This window comes from Mustela nigripes, chromosome 4, assembly GCF_022355385.1.
Source record: "Mustela nigripes isolate SB6536 chromosome 4, MUSNIG.SB6536, whole genome shotgun sequence".
In the NCBI taxonomy this organism is placed as follows: Eukaryota; Metazoa; Chordata; class Mammalia; order Carnivora; family Mustelidae; genus Mustela; species Mustela nigripes.
The window spans coordinates 34,821,434-34,847,335 of record NC_081560.1 but is presented as its reverse complement, the minus strand read 5'-3'; the positions used below and the strand labels follow the sequence as shown (position 1 = coordinate 34,847,335).

Here is a 25,902-nt window from a genome sequence, read left to right as displayed (position 1 = left end):
TATCATATGGTTTCACTTATTTGTGGAGCATAACAAATAGCATGAAGGACATGGGGAGCTAGAGAGGAGAAGGGAGTTGGGGGAAATGGGAAGGGGAGGTGAACCATGAAAGACTATGGACTCTGAAAAACAATCTGAGGGATTTGAAGGGGCGGGGGGTGGGAGGTTGGGGTACTAGGTGGTGGGTATGATAGAGGGCACAGATTGCATGGAGCACTGGGTGTGGTGCAAAAATAATGAATACTGTTACGTTGAAAATAAATTTTAAAAATAGCTATGAAAAAAATGTAAATCACAAGTTAATTAATTAATTTTAAAAAAAGAAGTTCAGTAGAGGAGTAGAAGCTTTTTTTTAAAGACCATGGTTTGTTGGCTGTTTAGCCCAAGCATTCTGAGCTTGATAGTTTAGTCCTAAAATGAGAAAGTCCCTGTTTACATTCAGATAACAGTTCAGTCTCATCTGGCTTACCTAAAGACATTTGGTGGCTATTTTTTTTTTAAAGCCTTTGTTGTTTGATTGTGCCGATTTTTTAAAAAAAGACTTTATTTGTTTATTTGTCAGAGAGAGAGAAATAGAGAGGGAGCACAAGCAGTGCAAGTGGCAGGCAGAGGAAGAAGCAGGCTTCAAGCGAGCCCAGTATGGGACTCCATCCCAGGACTCTGGAATCATGACCTAAGCTGGAGGTAGACGCCTAATAGACTTAGCCACCCAGGTGTCATGATCACGCCAATTTTTATAGTTTTATCAGTATAGATGTAGAACAGGTGGTACCTAGTAGGTAAGCATTATCATAACACAAAATAGGCAGAAGATTCCTTTGCACAGTGAATCAATTCTTACACTTCTGATGCTAACACTTGCACTGCTGTAAAAACTGCCACCTTGATATCTTCTACTGTGAGTGCTACTGCAAGTTCTCAAGTGATAAACCAAGGAATGCACTGAGCATTCTGATGTGCTGACAGGAGGAAAATCTGTTGTCTCGCAGAAAAACTCTAGTAAATTCTTCAATAGAATGTCTTTGTAAAAACAAACAAACAAACAAAAAAAACCCACAAGGAATAAAGTCATTCTCTTCATATTCTGCCTTTCTTCCCATAGAACCAAGCATGTGACAGACATTTAAAACACACTAACTGGTGATTCCAATGTGATTAAAGATTTAGTTTCTCAAAAACTAGGGCATCATTGCCAGGTTTTCTCTTTATTACAGGAAAATGTATTTGCCTTAATCAGTAACAATCCCTAGTCTCCTACACAGTCTTAGACTTCATTTAGTCCCATGATTTCCAAATGCAAGCAATTCCTTGAAAACCTTTTAAAAAATGGAGAATTTAGGGTCCATCCCAGACCATTGGGCAAAACTTTGGAGGGGAAGGGGTTTTGGAAAATCAAAATATTTTAGACTCTCTAGAAGATTCTAATGCAACTGGTCTATGGAGTAGTATATGCAGGAACCCTGAACTACTCTTCTGCAACAGTGGGTCCCTGTAATAAAAAAAGTACTGAACCTGAATTCTCCTATTAATATACTGTGTTATTTTTCCCCTCTGAGACTCTGTTTTCCAACCTACATGATGAAAAAGCTGAATTAATGATACTTCATGTTCCTGCCAGATTTAGCACTCTTTGAATCTTTGTCCTCTGTTTTGTCTTTCTTTGTTTGTTTGCTTGTTTATATATACATATATCCTTAAATCTGAGCTCATTAAAAAGGCCCCAGAGTGGGCTTTTTGAGATGTTTCTCTCTGTTTATTTTTTCCAGGATCATTTCCAACAGTATTGTCAGGATTTTTATTTTTACTTTCAGTTAGTTCTCATCAGTACTGTTAGTCAGTAAAATCTTCACCAATTCTGTCTCTTCTTATCTTTGGTTTAAAAAAAATAATATGTGGGGGTACCTGGGGTAGCTTAGTCAGTTAAGCTTCTGACTCTTGATTTCAGCTCAGGTCATAATCTCAGGGTGGTGATAACAAGCCCCTCTCAGTGTAGAGTCTGCTTGAGATTCTCTCCCTCCCTCTGCCCCTCCCCCACTCACTTGCACACACTCTTTCTCAAAATAAATAAATACATAAATAAATATAAAAAATAAAAATAAAAAAATAATATCTGCTTTCTAAAGTCCTCAGTACAGATCCACCATGCCCAGTTGGCTTCCCTTTCCATGTCAGAAACTTTAAGGAAAGGCTCATTGGCTTCAAAGACAGCTGTCTACTGCAATGGCCCTTTCATACTGATCTCATTGTCCACCACACACTTTTTACATGTTAAATGAGTAGCAGTTTCTCTAACATTGCTTTATGAGTGTACAAAGCTGACCCTGCCTTTCTCTTTCTCAATATATACTTTCTACCTTCATCTAGAAAACTTCTGGGTAGCTTTTAATTCCCATTGTCATCTACTCCATAGAGTCTCTTTTGATATCTTCTCCTGCCACACACAAACAAATAGAATTTATTCCTTTTTATACATTACTTCTATGTCGTAAACCTACCCCTATTTTTGTATGTATCACACCGAATCATAATTACTATACACTCCTTGAAGGCTGGGACAGTCTTACTCAACTTCATGCTTCCAGTATCTGGCACATAGTATATTTTGTGTAAATATGGTGTCCATTGACCAGCGCTAGTCTGTTATCAAGTTCCCCCTTTCTCAAAGGCTCTGGGTATGTTTAATTGGTTGCACAATGGAGCATCTCAACTCAGATCAAGTTGTTTTCAATGGAAATTATTTATCTCTCCCTACCCTTATCCAAAGTTTTCATCAACTTTTCTTAATTGTGTTCTTCCATCTCCAGGCATAAGCCCTTCTCATCTAATTGGGCCATATTCTTCTGCCCTAATGCAAAAGTTGCCCTTTTCTTCAGGCTCTCAGCATGGCACAAAAGGCTATCTATCATCATATACCTGATACATTATACCCAGCACTTAATCCCTACTGCTTACTGAACATGCTATGTATGTATTTATTTATTCATTCATTCAGAAATGTTTATAAGTTGTTTCTTCTATACCAGGTACCTTCCAGGGCACCATGAATTGAAAGAACTCTGATACCTACTTCCTTTTGTTCCTGTCTCTCCCTCTGTTTAGAACTTCATTCCTACCCACCCCCTTTCTCTAGTTACCAAACTCCTACACAAACTTTAAAACCCTATTCCCTCAAGTCTTCTCTGACTTGTCAGAGAGAAATAATCCCTCACCCATATGTATTTCCAGAACCCATATCACACTTTTATTTTATTATCCCACATATATTAGTTATAAAGTTTCAGTTATATGATTCAGGTGACATTATCAACCCCCTCTCAGGTTGCTAATAGATCTTATCTTTGCTATAGTTAGGCAATCTGTTTATGAATAATACTTCAACTGATTCCTTTTCCTTTGTAGATAATATGTAATATATTTATTTAACAATAAAACTAATACTTTTTCCCTTTATCTTTTCTTAAATATTTTCTTTCCTGATTTTATCTTCTGTTTCATTAGTTTTATATATGTGTAATATTTTGCTTACAATAAGCTCTTTCTTCCCTAATCAGTCTGTTTCTTTTGAATAAGATATACTGCCTCATTATTCTGTAGTAGTCATGCTTCTAACCCCACTAAATATCAATGATACTTTTACTGGGGAACTGGAAATAAGAAGTCTGCTTACCAAAACTATGTTGGAAATGCACAGGATTACAAATGAAATGTCATCAAGGAACTATACTCTCTATTTATTTATTGTTATATAACTTTTATGAGTTGATTATATCTGTTGCTTTAGTTATATGAGTTTTGAACATTTCCACTAAAATACTATGCAATTTTCTGTGAAGTTTATCAGCTGCTCTATTTAGAAATACAGATTTTTTTTTTCCATAAAACATGAACTCCTTAGACACACAGTCCAGATTGGGCTGGTAGAGCTGCTCAAGGATGATACAAAAGACCTGCATTTCTTTTAGCCTCCTGCTCTTCTCTTTTGTGTGCCTTTGTCTTCATGGTCACAAGATGGCTGCCCCTTCTCCAGACATAATGTCCATGTTCCAGGCAGAAAGAAGGGGAGGGAAAAATACAAATTAGTGTGTGCCAGCTAAATCACCCCCCTTTTAGTAACAGATGTTCCAAGAAGCCTTACACAGGAGCTTCTCTTTCCTTCTGGTTGGCCTGAACAGTATCACATGAACATTAATTGCTTCAACTGAATCTGGGAAACCGATTACATTTAACTCGGTACTTCTACACTAAACAAAGTTTGGATCCTTTTTGTAGAGAAAAAAGGAAGGATAAATATTATAGTAAGTACCTAATAGTGTCTGCCACCAACAGTTTACCATGGCCTAAGATATGTGAAAAGAGATTTTATGACTTGAGGTACTTTAGTGACAAGAAATTTTGTTGTTGTTTTCTTTTTCTTCCAGGAAAATTTAGAAAGATACAAATTTATGTAACCTGACTAAAGATTAGTGAGTTGTAGGGCTTTATTGTAAGTTTTAGTATTTTTAGTTACTTTTGAAATATTCTTAAAGATTCGGTATGTTTTCAGTACTCGGTAAAGTACAATGCTACATCAGCTAAGCAGAGGTCATTCTTCCCCTCCAGGAAGTTGCCACCGATGCTTGACCCTACCGGTTAGGCACCCTGGTGCAACATACATGGGCAATAGAACAAATACTGGGAAGTTTAAGTAAAGCATATGCATATTTTGCAAGTAGAGAAGCCAGTATTTTTTGAAAGGTGATTAAAAAAAAAAAAAGAAAAAAACAGTTGTTGAGGCTGAATTTTAAATAAGTTAGGGTCAAGAGAAAGTTTTTCATTTGGCTCTTACATATTAGGTTTTGGTATTGCTGGAAAGCTCAAAAAAGTCCTAACTTCCTTCCAGCTACAGTGAAAATAAAAGATATACTCCATACTTTTCCTGTGTGTCCTGCAATTATGTGTATTACAAGCGACCACACTAGGAAAGAAAGGTACTTGGTGGAGCACCTAGAGGAAGTTCCAAGGAAACCTTGTTCTCCTTCACCTCCAGATCCACTGACTTGTATGAGTTCCTGCTGTGTTCTGTCCTTTGGATACTTTACCCCTGATGGATCATTTGATTTCCAGCTAAGCCCAGAACTGGTTAGCGCTGCTCCTGTTTTACCTACGAGGAGTCAGAGAGCCAGAAAGGTTCAGTAAATTTCCCAAGGACTTAGGGTTGAATATAAGTCCTGACTGATTAAAGGTCACCTTTTCCAGCCATGCTTTGAATTGGAAGTGAGTGGGGTACCTAGATGGGCAGCTCTGTCGATTAACCATCAGGATTAACCTACTGATTTTGGCTCCAGGCATGATCTCAGGATTGTGAGATCAGCCTCCCAATGGGCTCCGTGCTGGGCACTGAGTCTGCTTAAGATTCTCTCTCTCCCTCTGCCCCTCTCCCACTCTCTCTCATACCAAATAAATGGAAATGAATGAATCATTTCTTCAGAAATCCTCAGTTTGGGAACAGTTGGGAAGATAGGAAGGACAGAAGTTTCTCATTCTGTCTTCAGCTGCCCATCTAGTTGAAGGCTGACCGTTCTGGTGAGGTAAAGAAAGGAAAGTCCTTAATGCTGTATGTGACTCTGCCCAACCAGATGGGGATTATTCTGCTAAGTGTTTGTCATCCCTTCATCCAGGGCACCGTGAGAATAAGAATTAATCATTGGTTTGAATCTGAGATTCTGTAAATGCATAATGATTGTTAATAATCTTCTCTAATAAGGTCCTGCATGCTTTTTGGTCATTATCCAGGAAAAAATTAAAATGAGTTTAGTCCATCTTCTTCATAAAATACATGGTTTATGGAATTAGTGCAACTGGATTTTATCTTTCAAACAAAGCAAATAGTATAAGGAACTGTCCTTTAGAGAAATACATCATAAATGTGGAGAGCAAAGACAGTAACCCAAATAACCATATTATTTTTTATTCTCTGTAGTAAAATTATGACCTTTTTTTAAAGATTTGTCTACCTCCTTTTTATCTTGCTCTTCCTGTATGTGGTTTCATTTCATTTCTAGTACTCACTTGCAATAGTCATTTTGCATATCATTAGGCCAGAAGATCAAACCCTAATAGCTTCCTAGTGATAGGCGAGATGCAAGGTAAGAGGGAAATGTTAGAAATAGACCATACTTGAGAGCTCGTTTTCCTCTGAAGAACATGTTCATTTCTCTCTTTTTCTCCCTTTCTCACTCTTTCACCCCTCTTTCTTTATTTCATTTTCCCTTTTTCTTTTTCTTTCTCTTTCCCTTTCTCCCCTGCTCTGGCCTTCAGGCCCCATTTTACAACCCCTTTGATAAATTAGTTAGAGTACTGAAATCCATCTAATGAAATACAAAGATACATATACATAGAGTAAAAAAAAAAAAAAAAAAAGACTCAGACTCAGGTACTTCCTGATTAGTGATTCCTAAGTCTTTGAGGACACAAGAACTTGTCGAAGCAGTGTGCATTAAAAACATGGGTTTCTGATGCAGTGCCGATAAATGGATTACTCACTGCTAAAATGTTCTTGCCATCACTGAAGGCCCCAAATAGCATTGATTCCCAACGTCCCACCAATACAAATGGCTTTGAAAGAAACGTATGTTCTCAACATAATTGATAGAAATATTTCATAAATCAAATTAGAAATAATTACTTAAGCACCTAAGGTAGTTGTTTTATTTGGCATTCCCATTCCGTAATTTCCAGCACGGCTAAACTAAAACAGAGGTTGGCTACTGTATTTTCTCCTCACACACCACCTTTTTGTTCCCTATTCTATTGAAGTAGATACTTACTTAATTTAAGAAAAAGAGAGTTCTGGAGTAATGTAGAAATAAATTGAAGAGCTTCCTCTATAGAATTTCACAGGAAACAAATGATTCTCTATGCTCCAATGGAAAACCATAGGCTAAAAACAGAACAGCAGTGCGATTTCAAAAGTGTTTTACAGTATCTCCATGTTTTAGAATTTACATCCTCAGTTAGGCAATCCATCAGAGAAATGTGACTGAATGCCCTTAGTGTGTTAGACACTTTGCTAGGCAGACACCAGGTACCATAGGGGATTCAAAAGTGTTCTTACCCTCGGGGAGATGGCAATCTGACTAGATAAAATTCAGGATAATAACCATTTTTCTAAGCCATTTTAAACAAAACTCAGTGTTGTAAGGTATAAAACAAAACAAAAAAAAAAAACTGCGTGACAGTTATGCCTTTTTAGAGCTGTCTATGGAATAAATTGGATTTTTCTTTTCTCTAAGTGTTTAGTGAGTCAGTCATCCCTCATAGACTAAGCAGAATAAGGTTTTCTTTAATATTGTGCCTCCTTAGGCTTTGTTTGTGGTTCTTTAAAATTTGTTTATGATGGAGTTCCAGATCTAAGAGGGATGCTGAAGTTTGGGAACAAGTCTAAAGGTAACAAGTAATATGATAGAGATGATTAAAGGGAAAATGGAGGAGCCGATCACAAAGGGAGTTCACTCAGATTGAAAAACGGAGGGAAAAGAGCAAAAAAATTGTTAATAATTTCTTAACATTAAAAAGAAACCATCATGCCATGGGTAGTAGACATTTATTTTTCTGTATTGCTGGACTAAGGCAAGAGTCTGCTTTAATGTGAAAAATCTGCTTTAATGTGAAAAATCAGAGTACCCATGTGCTGAGTCTTCATGACAGTAAAGGTTTTTAAGAGCTATTAACATGTTGTATGAAAAGCATAACTACTGTTCTAGGTTCTGTTTTCAACTTGCAACAAGGAAGACTAATTTTAAGTGAATATTAAAGCAAGGTGTGCTTGCAAAAATAATTCAGGCAATTCAGAAAAGTATGAAGAATTGAACTTCACCTGAATCCCAGCCTCCCAGTGATCCTGCTAACACATGTATACATGTATTTACCTGCATCATTATGCCAGGCTAAAATGAAGGCAGTTTTATCTTTTGTAGATCTTTTCCAATGTAAGATTTATTTGCATATTCATCCATTGGAGTATAGCTTAGTTTAGGATTTAGGATCTAGAAAGCATGAAGATGTTGTAGTTGATCCATTAGCGTAATAAAGGTAAGAGGCCAGATTCTGTGGTGTCCAGAGGGGCCTTGGGTTTGAGGATTGACTCTACCCCTCATTTTGTGACCTTGGAGAAGGCAGTTCAGTTGTGGGACCTCATTTTCCTTTTCTGTCAACTGAGAAGATATGACTCGGTCTCTAGCTCTGAAATTTATTATCCTAATGCTTTATTTTTAGCAAAGGAATATATCTTCCCTGTAGCTTATATTTACAAAAAAATGAGTCTTCTTTATATGTTACATGTCAAAAGCTTTTAACTTTGATAATGAGCTAGTTTTTGTCTTGCTAGCAAAAACAAAAAGAAACAAGATTATTTTAAAATTTAGAAATTTATGACTCATTTATTGAGGTTAAAATATTCTGATACTCAGAGAAAAAGTGAAATTTGTTGTTAGAATATTGTACAATGTGCATATTCATTACATACAAATAGAGTTTTCATTCCATTATGTTCCACAGGCCCCATGACATGCCAGCTTATCTGTTTAAGGTACTTTTCTGTGTGCTCAATTATATATGTAAGGTTTTTAATGAAGAAAAATAAAATACGGAATATTTAGAAATATAATTATATAGAGGTCACAACTGTGAAAATTGCTTTTCTCGCAATCACTATAACTTGGTTTTATTGCCTAAATTATATAGTAATAAAATTTTTTTTGCTACTCCTGGAGTAACCAGTCTTGGTTCTCAGTAAGAATTTGCACTATATTTATCTAAATAGAAAATAGTTCTTTTCCTTTATTATAGTAACTTTTGAAACAGTGGTTTCTAGTACCTTTGAAGCCATGAGTTGAAATAGTTCAGATGCTCTGACATGAAAGATAAAAGAAACTTGCAAATATTCCATTAGTAAAAATGCTTTCTCCTATTTATCTAACCTAAGGGCTATTATTCATTTGAAAAACAGCTGTGAGTTGCCGGAAAGAATATTCTGGGGTCAGAACACCTGGACCATAACGCTGGTACAGGCTATGAGAACTTGGGTGAATCACTTAACTCTTCTGAATCTCGGTTTCTCTTATGATAAGAACTGCTAACGAATGAGCATAAAACATGTCATAGAAATACAAGCTACAGTGAATGTTTTAAGTATTTTTGTCTTCCAATATAATGAGAGCACTCATAAAAATCAGATTCTGAATGAAATACTCAACTAAGAATCCAGCCATTCAGTGTTTACCTCTATGGAAGTCAACAGCGTGCAAACAAACAGATCATCTTTGTTGCTTTAGCTCATTACTGTGCATGCTCTCATTCAATTTTCAGGAAATAAATAGCATCTTTAGAAAGCTCTAATTTCATTTCCCATTCATAATAGAAGATTAAAGAGAGACAGTTTTGTTGACAGATTACATAGTGTCTTATATTCCACCAGCTAGAGTCTAACTGAAGGATTTAAATACTTGAAGCACAAGAATATGTAAAAATAATCAGATTGACTTCCTTTTTGATGGCACTGAGTGTGTGTTTGAATACACGTAAACACAAAGTGGATCCTTTACAAGATGAAAGTAAGGCTCTGCTTCTTAAATTCTGATGTAGGTTTCTTAAAACATAAATGGAACCTGATTTAGAAAAGAGATTCCAGGGTCACCTGGGTGGCTTAGTGGGTTAAAGCCTCTGTCTTCAGCTGGAGTCATGATCCCCGGGTCCTGGGATCGAACCCCATGTCATAGGGCTCTCTGCTCGGCAGGGAGCCTGCTTCCCCCTCTCTCTCTGCCTGGCTTTCTTCCGACTTGTAATCTCTGTCTGTCAAATAAACAAATAAAATCTTTAAAAAAGAAAAAAAAGAGATTCCTAAAGATCCCATGATTATCCATGTTGCAAATATATTTCCAGATGATTTATTGCTTGATTCTGCATTAATGCATTTGTCATTGATTCTCTGGTTATATTTCTTACTGAAGTTTTCTAGATATATTTTTATTGTTCCTTTGAATCCTTTCTGGTGTAAATTAAATACATGTTACATGTTGAAAAAACCTCCCCCAAAAAAGAAATCATTACTATCAAATCATTACTATGTCAAAACAGAGGAGGCCAAAATGTAAGGGACAGTATTATTGGCTTTATCCTAATTCCACTAATTAATATTAACCAAGTAAATAGTATGGCTTCTAGAGAACTTTTGCCAATTTTTTTAAAAAGTCAAAAACATTTAAAAAATAAAAGATATTCAAAAAATAAGATGCGCGCGTTACTGTTTGGAACACACACATACCCATTGAGATTAGTGTGATGTGATTTGTCCTGCAGCTGCTTCAAATTAAGAACAGGTGTGGAAGACAGATTATGCAAATACTCATATTAATGTAATTGTCAAATTGGTGTGTTTACCATTGTGCTTTTAAAGAGTAGACTGTACTCCTATTTTAAATGTAAATTAGCTTCATTCTTGAGAGCAGCTATTGGATAATGAAACTTGGTCCTGGCTTAGAAATGAATAATTTCTAATAGACAGTTACACAATTCTACAACTTGACATTTTTCTCTTGGTAAACTGTTTCATATACTTAAAAATGGCAACTCTATATTATTTTTAGTACCTATATCGTCATGGTGGCTTTGTGAAAGTTTGAGTTGATCCTGGCACTGGGCTACAATTTTCTTTTTCTTATTGTTATGAGTAGTGATTACTGTGATAGCTTTTCCTCTCCTTCCATCTTTTCTAATTCAGAACTCATCTCAGCTGCCCATCTTGGGGGGTCTAAACTGTCAAAAATAGATCCTCTGGAGAAATTGCATTATGTTTATTTTAATAATCTTACCTCGTGGAATCTAGTTACCTTCAATTGTATTTTAATTTTTTAAGTGTCACACACTAATTTTGATATTTTAAACCATGTTTTATGAATACAACACAGCCTTTTACTGCCAGTGCACTCATATATCTGTGTGAGGATTTTGTACTTGCTCAGTGTCATGACACAGCCTCCTCTGCCCAGTAAAGGGCTTTATCTTGGTCCCCAGGTGGCCTCTTCAGCCCTGTAGTGACAGGTGTCATGGGTGATCATATCAAAGTGGGTGAACAGGCCAATGGAAAGGAAAGCTGAGACATCAACTAGAGACGTTAGAGAAGTCACATTTCTCACGTTCCCATTCTCTTGTAATGCTTCTTTCTCTTCAACAAAAGAGAGATCCTAAAGCATTAAGGATTTTATTTCACTTGGCTAGAATATACTTGATGCTCATTGATGTACCTGGTAATATGTTTATTTATCCTGTCTTATTTCAGAACAGGAAGCAGACTTGGGAAGGTTAAATTACCTTATCTAATGTCACATAGCTGGTCCTTTGAGCTGCAGTGTGAAGTCAAGTCAGTCTGATTCTAGTTTCTGTGCTTTTTGCCCTGATTTTCATCATTGATAGCATATGCCTCTTAATTACTGTCCAATATATCTCTCAAATTTTTTGCTTTTGGAGGACAAGGTAAAAATAACAGGGATGACAAAGTATTAAATGGGAATACTGCCTTTTCTTGGTTGTCTGCATTTTATAGATTCTAGGTCGATTTTTGGTTAAGATAAAGCTGTGGTTCACATGGGAAAAGGATGGGGGGGATGCATGGAGCCCCCTCCAAGGAGGAGTCTCCAGCAGCACTACCCTTAGAAGATTCCACTGGAGTTCTTCTGACTTCTCATATTCCTTTCTCTCCCATGCTTCATCATCTCCACCTGCTTGGAGGCACTGCTGAGAAGGCAAGGGGACTTGATGGTGAAGTTAGGCGTTTACCCAACCATGAATAGAAAAATCTTTTGATAGGAAGAAAAAAAAAAAGTAAGGGGCAGGGCTGTACCTCATTGGCATTTTTCTTGGCATCATGGGGGTTTTCTGTATCTAATGGTAAGAGAGTTTCTGTGACAAAGAGTACTATTTTTTAAATAATTGATCTCTTTCCTTCGGGTTTCCTCTCTACCTCCTATCACTGTGAGGAGGGGGAAGAGGTTGATAGGGAGCAAATGATAATCAGAGATGCCAACAAGATAAGCTTCTGTGTGTGCAGCTTGCAGTCTCTATTCCTCATTAAAGAGTCTATCATTTATCATTATTGGCAAGAAAAGGAGCTGCCACTGAGACCAACAGCAGATGAAAAGTAGCTGATCCAAGGGCTGCTGCTGCTTTCCCCTGCAGGGATCAGAAAAAGAACTGCCACAACTTCCAGTCCCCTTGTCAGTTCCTAGGGTGACATGATTTGAATTGCTCCCCACCAAGGAGTGAAGCACACAGTAAAGGAGATTGTGATGCGTTCTGAATTTGGACAAATAAAAGTTGTGTCAGTGTTTTGTTTTGATACATAATAGATACAGCAGTTGGTCTGCATAGTTCATTCATTGAATGGAGTCCTAATCCCAAAATATACTCTGATGGAAAAGATCACTGAGAGGTAATGAAAGGTCTCGCCCTGACCACAAACTTCAGGGACATCTAGGCTCAGTGCCTTTGTGAAGGGCATGATGCCCTTCATGAGTTAAGTGATGAATGCTTCCTCTTGGTCCTGCCACTCCCTACTTTTGATATATCTGATCAATTTGGTGACAGATGCATTTTGGAAGTACTTTAAATAAGAGTGTCTTACTTCTAGTTTGATGTTTAAGAGTGTATCCCTACAAGACCATCAGCTAATGTGAGATTTCTGTTAATAAAAAATGAGTAACTATGGATACTTTTTTTGTTTTTGAAGAAAAAGCCCTGAAACAAGTTAAAGACTACTTACTTAGTGCATCTGATTTATTACTGTCTGTTTTTATTCTATGTACTAAATTAGTAGTTTAACTTACTTTATAGTAATTTTATGTTTTTCAGATATGGAAATTATACACAAAATGCAGGGGTGTTTTGTTTTATTTTGTTTTGTTTTGTATAAAGCTAGAGGCATTTGAGTTACAAAATATTAAATCCCTACCCTGAATCCTTGGGGTCTACCCCTATGTCCATCCATTCTTGGACAGCGTGTCAAGGTGAAAAATCCAAGGTTTATTCTGTGCTCAGCATCTTGATTTGAAATATTCAGAATATAGACTTTCTCAGAAATTGGAAGCTGGTTTAATACATTGTGCCAGCCATCCTGAAAGCCATTTCAATAGACTCTGTACCCTGGCATTTGTTTTAGAAATAATTGCATGCAAATGTAGTTTAACATCTGTACTATGTCTCTTAATCCTAACCAGGCATTTTCCATTAGATGTAGTCTGAAAATCACATTAAGAAAAATATATCATCTGTGAAATTATATTCTGAATGCCCCAAATAGCAAAGAAAGGGGCAATATCCAGTTAAATCTCAGACGAAGCATTCCTTTCTTTTTCTGAACCCCAAATTTTAGAAAGTTCATTTCATTTCTTTAGTGCTGCATTATAAAATTGAACTGAGATCTTATGTTTTCTCCAAAGTTTTCAGTGTAGTTTACCACAAAACTTTCTCAAAGAGAAAAATATCCCGGTATTTGTCAAATAAGTTATTTTCTTACTTTTGTTTGGTAATGCAGAATTTATTTTTGTACCTTTATGGTGATGCAATTCATACATACTACATTTTAGTACACTTCCATTCTTGCAAGCAGAATTTTCTAAGTGAACTTTTGATACCGAACTGACTTTAAATACTCTAATTGGTTAGTATATTTAGAGAATTAGGGAAAAATAGTAAGGAATAAGACATATGTAGTGTCGTAGAAGAGCAAGTGACTGGAAGGAAGCGCAAGGGAAGTTCCTGAAACAAAAAGTGATTTCTTGCCATCATAAAGATTATCAAAGAATCTCTTGTACCATTGTGCATTGGCCGCAGTTACTTCTTTAGGATGATAGAGTACTCTAAATACCTCAAAAATGTTTTTATGTATTTGACCCTTCATTGAGTCCCTCCAAGAGAAAAGGCAGATGGTGTCCACATTTACTGATGAGAAATTTGATGCCCATAATGATCACGTGGCTTTACCTGATGCTCTTGAAGAGCCATCCTCTGCTTCTCTTTCTGTCCTCAACCCTGCCACCCTCTCTTTTCTCTGGCTTTGCTGGGCCATCTGTGTTTCTCTGAATACAGCAGGGGGTCGTTTACCTTCCAGCCTTCAGATAGGCTGTTCCTTTGATGCCCCCTTCCTTCACCCACCACATACCCTTTTTGTGTACTAACATCTACTCATTATCACCTAGTCTAAAATCCCTTTCTGTTCCTCCTCTGTGCTCCCATAGTACCCATAGTACTATGCATACAATTGTTAGAGCATTTAGTATGTTACTAATCATTAGTAGTTTGCCTCCCCAGTTTGACTATAAATTCTTTGGGCTAGGTACTCCCACTTGACTTTGTATCCTAATTCTTAACTTAGGAAGTGGCGTTCTGTAGTACTTCACGGAAGTGCGAGAGACACCCACCCAAATTTTGGTTCAGATGCCAAAGGTCTTGACACCCCAAACACCAAGAGAACTTGAGAGAAATTTTATTCTTCATACAAAAACAGACTAATTGGACACAAGCAGGTCTGGGCTGGCTTGAGAAAGTAGAGGGAATGGGTTTGGATCTTTATACGGCCTATGGGGTAGGCTAGGGGAAAGATCCCTTGAGCAGGGACTTACATTTCCCTAGAGTGGCCAAGGCAGAGGAGTGTGCACCAGCTTTCCACCCAGATGTGGGGACACAGGGGAAAGGGAGGTTGAGACTTAAAAAGAAGTCAGGAGTCAAAATAAAAAGTGGAGTCGAACTCTTTATTTTACAATAAAGACATATAATATGTTATCATGAAATCTTTGGTAGATTAAATATGAGCAAACTACAGAGTTAGGCATTAGCCTTCGTATCATGAACAGATAACATTTTAAGCCCCTGCATGTCCTGTACTGATATACAGAACTATGATTCTGTAGATTCTCAATTCTTAGAGAAAGTTGTTTATTATGGCATATTCTGACCTTATTTTAACCTCCTCTAACTCAAGGTAACAAGAGACACATCTGCATTTTCTTTTAACTACAAAGTAAGAAAGAAGAGCATAAAATGAAGGACTGTTATTCTTAAGTTTGCATAAGTAGTTTCTTCATAACCTTAATATACCTGGGAGAAAAAAAAATCCTGTAGTAGCATCTAATAAATAATTATTTATTTATTAAATAAATAATTTAGTCCATCTAATAAATAATTATTGTATATTTAAAATTTTGTCTTTTGCTCTCCAGATGTTCATGAGAAATCCAGTTCCCCATTTTTTTTTCCCAGAAGAGCTGAAAATATTTTCTTGAATGAAGCAAATAAGCATACCACAAGTAAGCAAAAAATACAATAGTCTAGCAGTATTCTGCGGGAGCATTCCATGGCAGAAGTATCTGTTGGCTGCTGCCTTCATTCCCTCTTAGAGCATAATAACTACATCACTTGTAGGAGCACTATGGGCATCTTTTGTTTTTCAGTGGCTTAAGGCACATGAAAGTTACTTGATTAACATCCCTGGAGATTCGGATTGTCTACCTCATCAGCGAACAGGTGTAGGTCTTATCCTTCTCACAGGCAGCAGCCGGGTCATCTACCCCATCCTTGATCTCAGCCTCACCTGTGCAGACAGCCGGGCCCTGTGGGTGAGAGGTGTCCATATCATTTCTATTCTTGGCTCCTCTGCTGAGATTTCTAACAAGGGTGCCAATTAGTGCCAGTTATGATGGCAGCTTTCTGAGGTGAATAAGACAGGATTGACAAAAACAGGGCAAAAAATCTGACTTCAACATTGTTATATTCTGTAATTTTTCTTAATTCTTCAGTACTTTTCACCATGAAATGGGGATCAAATCTTATTTTAGGAATTTCAGAGGACTTAATTGATTAATATTAAGTACTTTAAAATTTCAAATCCTCCAGATACCTGTGGTATCTGGAGGGAGACCATGGCTACAAACTGAAAAAAAAAAAAAATGTTGACTGACTAAATAGTAGAATGAAAGAATGAAAAGAATGAAAAATTGCCTGTCACACAACTATCCGAAAACAAAAGACTGTTTCTCCAAGTACGATCATAGAAGCTATAAAACAAAACCACCAAGATGCTTGTTAAAATGTGTATTCCTGTACCCAATCCCAGATCTTTTGAATCTGAATCTCTAGGAACGTGGCCTTGAACCTGTGATTATAAGAGCATGTCCAGAGATTCTTTAATATGCTAAAGTTTGAGAACCTGTACAGTATATATCCAGGATATATAATGCCCATTAGCCTTAAAAATAAGTAAAAGCAGGGCCTTTTGTAAATATTTTCAGCTCCCTGGACTTCCATGTCCCTCCTCTGCAAAATGATTAGTGATTCCTTACTGACCACATCATGCGGCCATGATCTCCTCAATACCTCAATACCATGATCTCCTCAATACCATGTGGGTTTTGCAGTCGGTGCCATAGAAAAAAAGGAGAGCTGGGCTACCTACTTGCTCTGGATGAAGAAAAAAGGCTTCAAGTGTGTGTTCACATTGATTGAGTCCTCCCGCTTCTCCTCTGTGAACTCCAACAACACCAACCACTTTGACCCACTGGACTTAGGAAAGACACAAAATGTTTTCCAGGCATCAGTTCTCTTTCCTTTACCTCCCCTATCAGAGATAGGCAGCTTTGAATCTGTTTTTTAAACAGGGGGGCCGGAGAAGGATGAAACAATTTGAATTTGCTAAGTCAACAGAAAACATCCTAGTCCAACGCTGGCCACACTCATCCTGAGGGCGGTTTCCATGAGATATAATGAATGCCCTTAAAACAGCCTACCAAGGGCGCCTGGGGGGCTCAGTGGGTTAAAGCCTCTGCCCTCAGCTCAGGTCATGATCCCAGGATCCTGGGATCGAGCCCCACATTGGGTTCTCTGCTCGGGGGAAGCCTGTTTCCCCCTGTCTTTGCCTACTGTGGTCTTTCTCTGTCAAATAAGTAAATAAGGTCTTTAAAAACAAACAAACAAACAAAAAGACAGCCTACCAAACCAACAAACGTTAACAGTTGGAGAAGAGGCCAATCAACCATTTAATTTTTTCTTGTCTTATATACCATGTCAAAAGTGACCATACTTCTTGCCTAGCTAAATACTTATTAAAACATTTTGTATCTTTAAAATGTAGAGACTGTGGGAACACCTGGGTGTCTCAATGGGTTAAAGCCTCTGCCTTAGGCTCAGGTCATGACCCCAGGGTCCTAGGATGGAGCCCCACATTGGGCTCTCTGCTCAGTGGGGAGCCTTCTTCCTCCTCTCTCTCTGCCTGCCTCTCTGCCTATTTGTGATCTCTGTCTTTCAGATAAATAAATAAAATCTTTAAAAAAGAAAATAAAATGTAGAGACTGTGGTGCCATTCAGATATCATTATACTTCAAATACTACAAGATGCTTAGGTTTAGGGGCTTGTTTTATTTTATTTATTTATTTGAGACAGAGAGAGAATTAGAGCGCCAGTGGGTGGGAGAGGGGGGACAGTGGGAAAGGGGGAGCAGCCTCTCCACTTCATCCCAGGACCTTGGGATCATGACCTGAGCTGAAGGCAGACACTTAACCAACTGAGCCACCCAGGATCCCCAGATGTTTAGGTGTTAAACATATTAAAGAAAGGGGCACCTCGCTGACTCATTTAGTGGAGCATGCAACTCTTGATCAGGGTGTGGGTTCGAGCCCCAAGATGAGTGTTGAGATAACTCAAAAAATAAAATCTTAGAAAAAAAGTTAAAGAAAATTTGAGCACAGCTTTCGCCAACCTCAAGAAATAAACTACAATTTGAAACATTTTCGTTTGTTATGAAAGATCAATATATGTTTCTTGCCTATTTTTCTATGGAAGGTATACCTTCAACTTTACAAAATTATATTCTTTCTTAAAAGTCACTTTATTTTGTCACTGAAACACACTCATTAATTTTTTACTTTGTTGCATCAGATTTCTAAAAAAGAAAAATACATACATTTCCTTTTATTTTTATTGAAGTATAATTGACATCCAATAATACATTAATTGAAGATGTACAACATGGTAATTCAACATTTTTATACATTATGAAATGATCACCACAAGTCTAGTGAATATCTGTCACCATACAAAGTTATTGCAAATATTACTGGCTTTATTTCCTATGCTATACTTAACCTCCCTGTGACTTCTTTATTTTACAACGGGAAGTTTGTCTCTCTTCATCCCTTTCACCTATTTCACCCATCCTCCCACCCCTTTGGCAACCAACAGTTTGTTCTTGGTATTTATGGATTTCTTTCTTTTTTGTTTTCTCTTTTCATTTGTTTTGGGTTGTCTTAGATTCACATGTAAGCGAACCTATATCATATTTGTCGGATTACTTCTCTTAGTAGAATACCCTGCTCGTCCATACATGTTGTGGCAAATGACAAGATTTCTTTCTTTTTTATGGTTGAGTAATAGTGCATTGTATGCATATATACCACATCATCATTATCCATTCATCTATCAATGGACGCTGGCTTGCTTCCTTGTCTTGGCTATTGTAAACAATGCTGCCATGAATATAGAGGTACATATGTTTTCAAATTAGTGTTTTCATTTTCTTCAGATACAGAAGTGGGATTGCAGGATGGTAGGGTAGTTCTATTTTTAACTGTTTGAGGAACTTCTACACTGTCTTCCACAGTGGCTGCACCAGTTTATATTCTTACCAGTTGTGCCTGGCAGGTTCCTTTTCTCCACACCCTTGTTGACTCCCGTTATTTCTCGTCTTATTGATACTCACCAATCTGACAAGTATGAAGTGACATCTCATGGTGGTTTTGATTTGCATTTCCCTGATGACGGGTGATACTGAACATCTTTTCATGTGTCTATTTGCCATCTGCATGCCTTCTTTAGGAAAAATATCTAGTCAGGTGCTCTGAACTGGATTGTTTGGTATTGGTCGTATGAGTGCTTTATATATTTTGGATATATTTTTTAAAGATTTTATTTTATTTATTTGAGAGAGAGAGAGATCACAAGTAGACAGACAGGCAGGCAGAGAGTGTGGGAGTGGGGGGTGGTGAAACAGGCTTCCTGCTGAGCAGAGAGCCCAACTTGGGGCTCAATCTCAGGACCCTGAGATCATGACCTGAGCCAAAGGCAGAGGCTTAATCCACTGAGCCACCCAAGTGCCCCTATATTTTGGATATTAATCCCTATTAAATATATCATTTGCAGATATCCTCTATCATTCAGTAGGTTGCCTTTGTGGCTCATTGTTTTCTTGACTGTTACAAAAGCTTTTAGCTTAATGTAGTCCCAGTTGTTTATTTTTGCTGCTGTTGCCTTTGCTGGAGGAGACAGATTAAAAAAAAAAAAAAAGTATTGATAAGACTGATGTCCGACTATTTACTCCCTGTATTTTCTTTTAGGAGTTACATGGTTTCAGGTCTTATGTTTAGGTCTTTAATACACTTTGAGTTTAAATATAAACAGTATTTTTTTAATCATGTAAGAAAGTCCAGTTTCTTTTCTTTTTCTTTTTTTTTTTTGTTTTTTTGCCTTTCTTTTTCTTTCTTTTTCCTTCTTTCTTTCTTTTGTATATAGCTGTCTAGTTTTCCCAACACCATTTGTTGAAGAGACTCTCTTTTTCCCATTGTTTATTCTTGCCTCTTTTGTCATAGATTAATTAACCATATAAGTATGGATTTGTTTCTGGCCTTTCTGTTCCATTTTATTGAGCTGTGTCTATTTTTGTGCCAGTACCATCCTGTTTCGATTACTGTAGATCTGCAGAATGGCTTGAAATCTGGGATTGTGATAACACCAGCTCATTCTTCCTTCTCAAGTTTGCTTTTTGGCTATTTGAGATCTTTTGTGATAGCATATATATTTGTGGATGATTTGTTTTAGTTCTGTAAAAAATGCTCTTGGTAGTTTGATAGGGATTGCATTGAATCTGTAGATTGAGTAATATCATTTTAACAATATTAGTTCTTCCGATCCATGAGCATGGTATATCTTTCCATTTCTTTGTGTCATGATCAATTTCTTCTATCACTGTTACATAGTTTTCAGAGATATTTTACCTCCATAGTTCAAATACTTTTTATTCATGCAAAAGAGGCTTTAATTTGTATCATCAAGTCTAGTGAGAGACTGAAAGCTGTTTGTATACAGACACAATGTCTTGGGAATTTGTGCATACTTTACAGTGTATAATCATAACAATGTGTACATTGTAGAACTTTAATAATATTTTTATTTGAAAAAAATTGAATGAAGTAGTAATGAGAGCTAATAAATATTAAGTATACAGTTAATAAAAAAAAGTATATGAGTACCAGCACTGTTCTAGATACAAATTAATCTATTTAATCGTATGATGGTATTACTTACATCCCCCACTTAGAGAGAGGGGCCAAGAGGGGCCAACTAACTTGTTCAAGGTCACACCACTACTAAGTGTTGAGTCAGGATCTGGACCCCGTCAGACTGTCTCCAGAGTTGGTATTTTTATTTTCAGCACTAAATGACTTACTTGTAATTGTTGCAGCAGAAATTACAATGCTCTGCATTTAACTAAAAAATGGATTCCTTCTAAAGTTAATATTGAAAGCTCATTCCAGTACACTGTCCTGGCCTTTTCACTGTTAAAAGGTTCTTTGGTGCTTATTTGAAACAGATGCAAACACTTAAAACATCCATTCACATTGTATTTCCCTGTGATTTGCTAGAAAATGTCAGGTTGCCTCCAGGAGACCCATTTCTAAATGACTGATTTCATTCACCTTGCTACTCCTTTACAGGCTTGCAACTTCATGAATCTGTTAAAGCATGGTTGACCGGAGGTTTATTAGCCATTCTTGCCAATATCCTATCACTTTCTGTTGTAGAAAGCTCAGGGACAGCCAGGAGAAGAAGCTGGGTGGGTTTTTCAAAGCACAGTTTCTTCAAACAAGTCTTTGGCAAACGATGGTGATGGGCTAATGGTAGTGCAAAATTTATTCTCACATACTTTTAACTCCAGGACTTATGAGTTGGGAGTTAAAAGCTTTTGTTTATCAAATTTGCTGTCTTCTGTTACTGTTCTTCAGTAAACTTTAAAGTTTTTGGTTTTTTGGAGGGGTTTTGTTTTGTTTTGTTTTGTTTTTGTTTTGTTTTTAGAGACAGACAGACAGTGGGGCCTGAGGCAGAAAGAGAGGGAGAGAATCTTAAGAGGACTCCATGCTCTCCATGGAGACTGACTCAGGGCTCAGTGCCATGACCCCAAGATCATGACCTGGGCCAAAATCAAGAGTTGGTCACTTAACTGACTGAGCCATCCAGTCACCCCAGTAAACTTAAAGATTAATTAAGTTAGCTTTCCATTTTCACAAATATCGCTGTTTAACTCTATTTTTATTACTTAACTCTTTGGTTTAAACTGTATATATTTGATGATTTTGCATGCAAAGTGACAGGGGTTTAAAAAAAACTGTCACTGTTGATGGGGCCCCTGGGTGGCTCAGTGGGTTGAGCCTCTCCCTTCGACTCAGGTCATGATCTCAGGGTCCTGGGATCAAGTCCCACGTCGGGCTCTCTGCTTGGCAGAGAGCCTGCTTCCTCCTTTCTCTCTGCCTGCCTCTCTGCCTACTTGTGATCTCTCTCTCTGTCAAATAAAATAAATAAATAAATAAATAATCTTTAAAAAAAAAGTTACTGTTGAGTCCTTGGTTTGTGGCAGTCCATATCTCTCTTGTCCCTAAGGATAGATAATGTGCTTTATTTCTATCTGTGTTAATAAGAATTATTTGGCATTATCAGTGAGTGTTTCTGTTAGTCAGAGTTTCCGGTTAATAAAAAAATGTGATACTATGGAATCAAAAAAATAATGAAAATAGGGGCACCTGGGTGGCTCAGATGGCTTAGCCTCAGCCTTCTGATTCTGGCTCAGGTCATGATCTCAGGGTCCTGGGTCCACATCAGTCTCTGTTCTCAACAGAGAGTCTGCTTAAGATTCTTTCTTCCCTCTCTCTCTGTCCCTCTGCCCCTGATTTCTCTCTAAAATAAATAAGTAAATCTTGAAAAATACAAAATAATGAATATACACTTCGAACAATGAAAACTTATTTTAATGATTCTGAAGGTCTTTCAGAATCTTGCTTTATACTAAAGTTTACCTCATTGTTTATCAGTTAAAATCATATTTGGAAAATGTTTGAGAAGCAGTTAAAGAAAGTACACTTGAATTATACTCAGATTCATTGAAATTCTAGTTCTAAGTCATCTGAGCTAAGAATGGAGAACATTCTCTTTCAACATGAAGCTCCAGGCTACTTTATCCCAGAGCTCTTATCTGTAGAGAAATGTAGTCAAAATCTCCTTCTTAACCCACTGAGCCACCCAGGCGCCCTCAAAATCTCCTTCTTATAATGAAATGCTTCTGATTGCATTAAATTAGTCCCTACACCATTTTATTGCATAGCACATTTTGTGTATTTTGATCACTGGGCTTGTACATTGTCTGGCAATTTCCTGTTTGTATATTCCTCGAGTGCTGAGACTTACTCGTCTCTGTATCTTCCCTTCTGACCTTGTGATTGTGATGGCGAATCACTCCAACATGTTTTGTAGTAAACTGGAGACACGGAGGACAACATTGTATTTAATTTGGATGCTCTTGAAAGAGTTTCAGGTGATGTTGCTTATTTATGGAGTTTAGTTTTTAGTATTAAATGTGAATAGTGTCACGGCACCTTTGGAGTTCTGGTGATGCTCACTTATTTTTGGTCTTGCGTAGATGAGTGTTGATCTGAGAATTTTTTTGTGTGAGTCTGGTTCATTACTATGGTATAGAGTAGCATTTCATTTTTTTAGGATGCTTATGACCTTGTTAAATAGCAGTCCAGAAATCATGTGGCTTGTTTTGATTTTAACCAAAGTTACAGCTGCCTAGCTGTAAAGCAGTCAGTTTCTCTTATTATGACTAGTTCTTCAACTTGTACTGTTTTAAATTGCCTGCAATTAGCATATTTCAACCTTATTTTTAGGTTTAAATTGCAGTGTGAGAGTGTACTCTCCTCTTAGCTAATTAGTGCTATCAAGGAACAGTAGGTTACCTCATTAGTACCATGTGCATTTAATTAAAGAAGAGAAAATTGGAGTTAACCTCATAGTTAATATTTTCACAGAGTGCTACAATGCAAACACCTTCAATTGGAGTCACACCCCTGTGTATCTAATTATGCACTGGTGCCAAATAAGGTTAGCAAGGGTACTACAAGGCTGTTGACAAAATAATTTAGATGAAAACGTGTTTGTTGGATTCTGACAGTAAAATACAACTTGAACATGTTTTTTTTTTTTTTTTCTCCCATAGTCCTCATATGCCAGCATCAGGTAACATACTTCTTCATAGGAAATGAAAGGAAGGGGCTATTTTGGAAGCCATTTTTCCTGTTTGAATTAATGTTGCTCTTATCTTGCAGAAAATGGCATATAGCCATGTAGAGCATATACAATCCGTTTCTTAAACAGAGACCCTGAACTTCAGAGATGTATTTGAAAAGAATTATTTATAAGATGTAATATTTACATGCATCAAACCACTACAAATACTCCCTGACACCCCTACCACATCCCTCCTTGCTTTTCTTCTTTTCTGATATAATTTCCCTTGTGTATCTTATGAATGGGGATCATCCTTTCATATCATACATGAAGTCTAAGGATGTGTTGTCACATGGTCTATTCAAATGCAGTGTAATCCTTTTGCCCTTCAGACATAATCTTTGAAATGTCTAATGCTACTTAGGTAAAAAATGACATTCCATTGTCATTTATCAATAAATAATCACTTTGCTTTTACAGATAAAAATGCAAACTATACATTTGAGTATATAGAGTAGTTCTCAATACTAGTGGCAAAATTCAACAGGTTATTTAGCTGAGGGTATAGAGTTTGGCTGCATAGTCTCAAATATATATTTGATGGCAGTGTTTGCATTATAGTAATGTGTGGCCAAGGCAGTTTAAAGAGATTCTTGTGATTATTCTCACACTTCATGACAAACCAGGATTTATGTTCATTTGTGTTGGTTATAGTTGAGTACAAGTCAGTAGTTAACTTTTTCAAAAAGAGGTGATTAAAGTTTTAAAGACAAATGCCATCCCATAAGCTAAAATCACACTACCATTTAAATGTATAGGAGTATTCATTAACATTGGCCATAATTTTAGCTTGGAAATGGGAAATGAGGTTCTTGAGTCAAGATGATGGTAGACCATGAAGTTTTTTGGTTAGTGGTTAATTATGTTCAAATATTCAACTTTGCATCTGCCAAGTTATTTTTATTTTTTAATTCTGTACTATTATTAACTGTGACACAAAGATGGAATAGTCTCATCTATATTCACCTACCAAGATAATTTTCCAAAAATATTTTTTATTAAATGATAATGTACATTATTAGCATAAGCCTTAAGATTGGAGGGGGAAGAAGCCAACTCCTGATTCTCTTTGTTTAATCTAGGAATTGCTTCCAGAAACAAAATTATGTGTCTGTGGCCACTCTTCTGGTGATGGGCATCCTCACAACACATTTGCAGTAAGTTACACTGGGCAACTAGAAGTTCAGCTACTAAGCACAAAGCCATAGACTCAATACCACAAAATAGATTATCTGTGATTTTCTATTAGCCTTTCCCTTTCATTGATGAAGATAATCAGAGATGATTAATATGAAGATATCAGGTTAATTGGTTGGTTTTCTGTTGCTTCTTGTATTCTCTCTTCAATTATATTTCATCATCTATACACTTCACTGTTTCTGTGAGTTGATGGCGTTAAAATTTACCTGAAATATATAAAGGCATATGGTTGATTTACCACTACACTTTTCTTGAACTTTTAGGAATCACTTGATGAGATAGTGTTGACATGAAAAAAAAAATAAAGATTTTGAATAGATACAATACATATTTACATATTTTAGGGGAAAGTTGCTGTTCCATATCTGCAAGTTATCATATAAATATGCCAAGGCCTTCTTTTAAAAACACATTCTGTCACTAGAGTATAATTTGTCTCTTTAGACTATAATATTCAATGAAAATTGCTTTCGTGACCCAATTCACATACCAGTTAGCCTTGGAAATGAATAACAATCCTGAAGTGGCCATTCAAGAATTTTTAAATAGAGCAATTTCATGTTTCCATTTAGCATGGTTTCTACCTGTATTCTTAAGGAATCTTTAAATATGTAAGAAAATAGTGCATTAAAAATGGAAAAGGCAGTATTTCTAATTGGTAACACTTTTTTCTAAAATAATCCCAATGGAAAAATTGTTTTCATTAGACTGAAGAGTGAGCTGACTAAACTACTAATAGTGTTTGTTCTTTATCTAAAACTACTTCTACCAGTATAAAAAAAAAAAATTCTCTATTCCACTAACGTAAGACTAAATCTATAGCATCAGATCTTTATATTTTCACTGACATGTTTTCAAAATGAAAACAAACCACAGAGAAATTAAATGACTTAACCATAGGCCATTTAGTTCCTCAATGGCAAGGCTGAATTTGTAACCCAAATCTGTGATCATCAGTATTTTGGTCTTTCCAAGGATATGCCAGATTATTTGTGGTTGCCTTGAGGGCTGTGTTGAATGGGAGTCTAAGGTTGTTCCGTGTGACAGGATTGTGGATAGTATCTGGGACAGGAAGACTACCAGGATGAATTAGTGATGTCTGTTGTGGCTGATAGGGAGAGGGAGTATAAGTGCATACCAGGTAGCTCCCATCCCTATGGTGCACCAAACTTAATACTTCAGACTAGTCACTGAGTGACTCTGCAAATGATGCCTCCTGACTTCACAACACTAGGGAATCACTAAATACTAAGTAGGTACTTATTTTCTTTTATTGACTACTTTAGATA

At 36.8% G+C, this 25,902-nt stretch overlaps 1 protein-coding gene across 6 annotated transcripts in view; it reads left to right on the top strand.

Moving 5' to 3' along the window:
- The window catches only part of FOXP2 (forkhead box P2), a 544,670-nt gene that overhangs the window by 401,200 nt on the left and 117,568 nt on the right, over window positions 1-25,902 (top strand). For 3 of the 6 annotated variants that reach the window (XM_059396536.1, XM_059396535.1, XM_059396534.1), the window contains exon 6: window positions 24,496-24,570. The exons of the other annotated variants lie outside the window; for them this stretch is intronic. In XM_059396536.1, the coding sequence (XP_059252519.1) occupies window positions 24,496-24,570 (75 nt within the window). The remainder of the gene's footprint in view (window positions 1-24,495; window positions 24,571-25,902) is intronic. 6 annotated transcript variants of the gene reach the window in all.